Source organism: Delphinapterus leucas, chromosome 3 (genome assembly GCF_059928025.1).
Source record: "Delphinapterus leucas isolate spDelLeu-1000000601 "Yukka" chromosome 3, BTC_Dleu_Yukka2, whole genome shotgun sequence".
Lineage (NCBI taxonomy): Eukaryota > Metazoa > Chordata > Mammalia > Artiodactyla > Monodontidae > Delphinapterus > Delphinapterus leucas.
This window is the reverse complement of record NC_143131.1, coordinates 74,116,167-74,123,445: the sequence shown is the minus strand read 5'-3', so window position 1 is coordinate 74,123,445 and position 7,279 is coordinate 74,116,167. Positions and strand designations below refer to the sequence as shown.

The window sequence follows — 7,279 nt, the reverse complement described above, 5'->3', positions numbered from 1 at the left end:
TAAGACTCATTCTCCCCATTTTAAATTGGAATGGAGAGTAGCAGAAAGTGTGAGAGGGTGCCACAGGACAGCTTCTGAAGCCACAGAAAAGAAAAAACAACAACTTCAATTTGACACCCGCCTAGATTCCTTATTACAGTGAGGCTTCTGGTTAGCAATTGCCAAAATCTTTGGCATATCTGAGCTCATGCTTGCCAAATGGCTAGAGGCTGTTTGAAAGTGTCCTAGGCACATCACTCACTCACTCACACACACACACACACACACACACACACACACACACACACACACACCACATACAAATACTGGTAAGGAGTACAGAGGATACACCAAGGACAGGAATACTCCATGACTGGCCCTGATCTGGCCCTTTGATGTGACATAATGTTGTGGCAACATGCATGGAGAAGGAGAAGAAAATAGTTTACTACACCAAACGAAGGATTCAGGTTGAAAGGAATCTTTGTTATAACAACCTGTGAACAAAAAGAAGGTAACAAAATGTCAAAGCATTAAATTCTATACCCTCTTTCCTTCTTGAAAAGAGGAGGTGCAGAAAGAAGACAATTCCTCTCAGTTAATTTTAATGCTGGTGGATTCCACTTTAGGGAGCAAAGCAAATTCATTCCCTGGGGAGAAGCAGCCCAGGTGGGAGTAACTGGAGAGCATCCCCTTAATGGCGAGAGACCCTGTTACACAAGCTGGTGGCCAGATCTGCCCACACTCTTGCCCCTCCTGCACAGATTCCACATCCTGGTCAAGGAACTGAAGGAACTCCCACCTGAAGGAGTAGGATGCATGCTTATCCCTTATTATGGTTTATAAAATACACACATTACCGTAGCCAGAGACAGGAGCCCTGTCTTGTTCCTATATTGACAGAATTGGCCTACACAGGAAGCAAAGCCCTCAAGGTATTCTTTGTTCTCATGTGAATTTATAAAGTGATTAGGGAACAATCTTCCCTAAAATGAATTCAGGTAGAAGGTTCAAATACTTAGGTGCACCACTAGCATTAACCTACATCAGAACAAACTTGCCACAGTAAAAAGAGCCCCACAAGTTAAATATTTACAATCTTAGTAAATGAGAAAGTCTGAAATATGAACTGAGGTTTCATTCTAATTTTAATTATTTAGCATAAAATATCTCAATGTTAAATATTCATTTTCAAGAAAAAACCTGAAGTTTTGACTCTAGGTGACTGTTATTTTAAAAATTCTAGGACTTCCCTGGTGGCGCAGTGGTTAAGAATCCGCCTGCCAAGGCAGGGGACATGAGTTTGAGCCCTGGTCTGGGAAGATCCCACATGCCGCAGAGCAACTAAGCCCATGCGCCACAACTACTGAGTCTGCGCTCTAGAGCTCGTAAGCCACAACTACTGAAGCTCCAGCGCCTAGAGCCCGCACACCGCAACGAAGAGCAGCCCCCACTTGCCGCAGCTAGAGAAAGCCCGCGTGCAACAATGAAGACCCAATGCAGCCAAAAATTAATTAATTAATTTAAAAATTCTATACCTTACATTCTACAAGACAGAAACTTTCTAAAACTCCAGAAAGGAGATATATTTTTCTATCTAATGTTGAAAATTGACAAATTATTTTCATATAGTGTATCCACAGTGTCTACTTTGATATTCATAGGATTACTTAGATTTAAGGAAATAGTGAATCTTAAGAAATTCTAAGAATCTTAGTCCTTCCTATAAGAGCTGCCCACTAGTGGTTCCGGGGTAGTACCACACCCAGGGCCAATTACCTGAGAATTGGCAGCTTTCTCAGGGACTGGAAGGACAGCAGATTTTGCTTCCTGGAGAATTCTTGGCATGCCATAGAAACTTCCACCAACAAGCATCACAGTCACCAGTTGCAAGGTGAAATTAGAGCCCAGGGGTAGGAAGACCTATATACAAACAGTATCAATGACTTTTTTAATAGTAAAAAATAATTTTCAAAGAAAAATACTGACAATTGAAATGAGTCATTAGCACTTTCCTCCTTTTGTATCAGTTTCATCAGTATATGCCCTTTCCCCCATGTTACAAAACAAAGCACCAGCAGGAAGACTTTGACGCTAACACTGAGAGCCATACAGTATTAAAAAAACACAAATCTGCAAATACTCTCTGTGTGCCCAAATGACCTGAAGAATGATGAGAATCTCAGAAGTAGTATTAGTGATAGAATCACGTGCCACAGGAATGGAAAGAGCTCACTGGTGAACAGTGTCAGCTCCTAAAACCAGCAAAGCTCACTTTCTCCCTTTTCACTGGGTAGAAACTAAGAGCTCTAATGACAGTTACTTAAAACAGATAATGATTTAGGTGTACTGATTATTTGAATACTTTGGACAAATAAAGACTACTAACACCATTTATTAGACTACCAATTTTCAAAGTTTTAGAATCCAACAAAATAGGGAAATCCTGAATTTAAAACCTGGTATTACTTTGAAAGATTTTTTTAACACTTACTGATATAATACATTTTTCCACAGAAACCTTGTTACTGATAATGGATAAGCCCCCATAACCTGGAATATTACTACCAACTCTGTACGTCTTTATTGAATGTACAAACAACCATTTCTATGAAGTCTGTTCTTCTTTTAAATGTAATGTACTTAAAACACATAACACACTCTGAAATGTGTAAAATATGTACTATAGTGGTTTCAAATGTGCAACATGAGGGGAACAGATGTTTTATTCATTCAATCAACCTTCATCTTTTCAAAATCACATTCACTGAACATGAAGCATAGATCAAGTGCTGAGGAAACAGAAATAAATCATGGTCCTGACTTCAGTCAGTCCCTCCTCTCCTTGAAGGGTGTGCCCCTTCCCCACGCAGTTCACTGGCTGGGCAGCTAAGGATTTTTTTTGTCCCTATTTCCTAAAGAATGAACGGCCAGATGTCAGCTCAAAGCTCCTAGGCATTTGTGCCTTCCTACCCAACTCTTCTGTTCATGGGCCCGTGCAGCACACAGACTTATGGAGTGTGGCAGGTCCCCAAGGTGCAGTAATTAAACATTAAAGTTGAACAGGAGTAATGATGGATTTGGAGAAACGCTGGTTTGCCTACAGAAGAAAAGCGGGTAGACTAATTTGCGAACGACCTTGAAGGTTTTTAGGAGTTGAGGGTTTTCTGTTTTGCCCTTCCATGTCCCTGATCCAGGACTGCATCACCAATACTATTCTACGTATTTCCCATCATTCTTGATGGCTTTGGGCACAAATGGAGTTTACAGCCCCATAATATCCTGTGTGCATCTTGAACACTGCTTATCTGCTTGCTTTTATAATTGGCTGTTCAAGGGCCTTCTCCTGCACTAGACAGGGAGCAACCTGACAACAGAGATTATGTCTTTGTGATCACTGTAGCTGCTGTGCTTCTCACAATGACTGACACATAGCAAGTGCTCAATAAATATCTGAATAAATGACAGCCATGAATATAATCTTATCTTGCATTCTAACTTAAATTCTTTTAAACGCAGACTTGTTTCTTTATCGTGCCAATGATTCTTACCATCAGTGAGTACTTCATCTGAGAAGCCTGTTGTTACCCAGGTGAGGTAACTGTTCACTCCCTGGTCCTCATGTTAAACCAACATCAAGAGTCTTCTAGTTTTCAGAGCCTAATGGAAACTCATTCTGTCCCAAGACCCACTTGAAGGTCCTTCTCTGTGGCGGACCTGTCCAAAGTCCTAACTTTTATCAGGGCGGTAGATCAGGTAGATCTATATGTAACTTGTAACTAACATCCCAAACTTTAAAGAGCAATGCATTACACCCAGGGTGTGAGGGGAGAAAGGGACCGCTGGAAAAATCGTCCCCTCAGTTTATGCGCATGTCACATGTTGCCCTAAATAGTCACCTGGGAAGTCTAACTCACATAATAATCTATGTGCAGTCTACACCACACATAGTGGAATGTAAGAGACAGAAGGAACCCATGCAAATTTAAATACACTAATGAAAGATGTTAAAGTAAACAAATAAGAGGAAGCTTTCATATATGGGTAAGCTAGTAAACTTTTGTTACTCTTTATTGAAAATAGACAGAAATCATAAAAATAATAGAGCTTCAAAACAGATATTAAGAAATCCATAGATAATTCAAACAGGTATTAAGAAAGCTAAGTATCTTTATCAACTATACCATTAAGTTTTCAAAGTAAAATGACAAGAGGACTACCATCCTTCAAAATGTCCCAGGTACCACCACAGGAGATAATCTAAAAGTGACCTCTGGTACAGACTTTCTCAACCATGAGATAATTAATCCTCACAGCTATCTCATGCATGAAATAAATTAGCTTCTCTGCCATGCATATGGAATGATAGTAGTTATCTTCTTGGGGGATGAAAACAGTTGCTCCAATCACTTTCTGTGGATCACACTGAGAAAGACTGCTAGGTATCTATTTGACCCACAGAAAATCCATGTATTCCTAGCACTCTCACCTGGTATGTCGGCAGAACAGTCTGCTGTCCTAGGAAGTCTACAAATATCTTCCCTTCAACAAGCATCCAGAGTGTGTGTGTGTGTGTGTGTGTGTGTGTGTGTTTGTGTAGCACTTGGAACAATTTCTGGAACTCTGAAGTACTAAATAAGTGCCTGCTACTATCTAGACAAAAATATTTTATCTCCAAATAAGAATATACTTATTTACTATAATCTGAAAATACTTCAGTATATGTATTATCCAATAATTAGTATGCAGTTTCTAAGGTATTTTTCATGGTTCCATTTAAATATCAGAATAAGACTTTAAACTGATCATGAGATTAACTAGAGCTTTCCTGAAGGAGTTTTATTGGAATGATCAGGAAATTAAAGAAATGCTACAAACCTGACTCTTGACTGGCACTGTGTCCACTTTATATCTGGTGCCATCTCTGACCACCAGCTGCCTCTCTGCATTTTCAGTAACAACAGACTGCTTCTTAGGATCAGATGATATTTGGTATCCAACAGTCACATCTCCAAATGTTCCAGCAAGCCGGGTTACATTAATGTGGATGAATCTACTAAGGTTCTGCCTAATAAGTATTGACTGGTGATCTGAATACAGGGCAAATACCCCATGTGGGTCATCATTTGCAGAAACAGAGAACCGTGTGATGCATTTTTCTGGATCAAGTTCTGCTCCTCCCTTTACAGAAACAAGCTGAATCACGTAAACTTCCTCTATCTCAGGTACATCATCTGGTAGCAAGTTAACATCAAAGCTGGCCTCACTTTCTCCATCAGCAATGGTGAAAAATCCTTTTGTAGACAGAAAGTCTCCAGTAATATCAAACTCACTGCTTAATTCCCAGTAAACCTAAAATAAAAGGAAAAAAAAAACCAACAAAGTTATACAATTCAGTATATTGAATCAAAAATCCTTTAAATTAGTTTTCCTCTACTATATACAAAAAAAATTAAGTGTGCATCATTATATTCCAAGTGAAACTTTCCAAGTAGTTAGGTAATTTAGAAAGTATCTTAACTCTTTCAGGCTGTTGTATGCAATTTGCAAGACAGGATTATAAAATTTCATTTCACCTGCTTCTAAAATAACATAATTTGAAAAGATAAACAAGTTAACTTTAAAATACCAGTACCACGAATACATTCAATAGTGAACCACAGACAATATTTGAAGGTAAAAAGTAAGTAGATAATTTGACATTCACATTGGAATTTGTTTTTGTTTGTTTTTAATAAAAAGAGAATATCGAGGAGGAGCTTCCAGGTGGCGGAAGAGTAAGACGTGGAGATCACCTTCCTCCCCACAAATACATCAGAAATACATCTACGTGTAGAACAACTCCTACAGAACACCTGCTGAACGCTGGCAGAAGACCTCAGACCTCCCAAAAGGCAAGAAATTCCCCACATACCTGGGTAGGGCAAAAGAAAAAAGAATAAACATAGACAAAAGGATAGGGACGGGACCTGCACCAGTGGGAGGGAGCTGTGAAGAAGGAAAGGTTTCCTCACACTAGGAAGCCCCTTCGCAGGCGGAGACTGCGGGTGGCAGAGGGGGAAGCTTCGGTGCCGCGGAGGAGAGCGCAGCAACAGGGGTGCGGAGGGCAAAGCGGAGAGATTCCCGCACAGAGGATCAGGGCCGACCAGCACTCACCAGACCGAGAGGCTTGTCTGCTCACCCACCAGGGCAGGCAAGGTCTGGGAGCTGAGGCTCGGGCTTCAGAGGTCAGATCCCAGGGAGAGGACTGGGGTTGGCTGCGTGAACACAGCCTGAAGGGGTTAGTGCACCACAGCTAGCCGGGAGAGAGTCCGGGAAAAAGCCTGGACCTGCCTAAGAGGCAAGAGACTTTTCCTTGCCTCTTTGTTTCCTGGTGCACGAGGAAAGGGGATTAAGAGCGCTACCTAAATGAGCTCCAGGGACAGGTGCGAGCCACGGCTATCAGTGTAGACCCCAGACAGGGGCATGAGACGCTAAGGCTGCTGCTGCAGCCACCAAGAAACCTGTGTGCAAGCACAGGTAACTCTCCACACCGCCCCTCCTGGGAGGCTGTGCAGCCCACCACTGCCAGGCTCCCGTGATCCAGGGACAAATTCCCCGGGAGAACACACTGCGCGCCTCAGGCGGGTGCAACGTCACGCCGGCCTCTGCCGCCACAGGCTCGCCCCGTACCCGTACCCCTCCCTCCCCCCGGCCTGAGGGAGCCAGAGCCCCAGAATCAGCTGCTCCTTTAACCCCGTCCTGTCTGGGCGAAGAACAGATGCCCTCAGGCGGGGCCAAATCCAAAACTGAACCCCAGGAGCTGTGTGAACAAAGGAAGAGAAAGGGAAATTTCTCCCAGCAGCCTCAGGAGCAGCGGATTAAATCTCCACAGTCAACTTGATGTACCCTGCATCTGCGGAATACCTGAATAGACAATGAATCATCCCAAATTGAGGAGGTGGACTTTGGGGGCAACTATATATATATTTTTTCTTTTTTCTCTTTTTGAGAGTATGTATGTGTTGCTTCTGTGTGTGATTTTTGTCTGTATAGCTTTGCTTTTACCATTTGTCCTAGGGTTCTGTCGGTCCATTTTTTTTTTTTTTTTCCTAGTACAGTTAGTGCTTGTTATCATTGGTGGATTTTTCTTTTGGTTTGGTTGCTCTTTCTTTCTTTCTTCCTTCCTTTTTTTAAAATTACTTGATAAACATTTTTTTTATTTTTAATAATTATTTTTTACTTTAATAACTTTATTTTATTTTATTCTTTTCTTTCTTTTTTTCTCCCTTTTATTCTGAGCCATGTGGATGACAGGGTC

At 41.5% G+C, this 7,279-nt stretch overlaps 1 protein-coding gene across 1 annotated transcript in view; it reads right to left on the bottom strand.

Moving 5' to 3' along the window:
• Window positions 1-4,830: 4,830 nt before the first annotated feature.
• The window catches only part of ADGRV1 (adhesion G protein-coupled receptor V1), a 199,633-nt gene continuing 197,184 nt past the window's right edge, over window positions 4,831-7,279 (bottom strand). Inside the window, exon 69 of the mRNA XM_089908569.1 lies at window positions 4,831-5,331. Coding sequence (XP_089764695.1) covers window positions 4,831-5,331 — 501 coding nt within the window. The remainder of the gene's footprint in view (window positions 5,332-7,279) is intronic.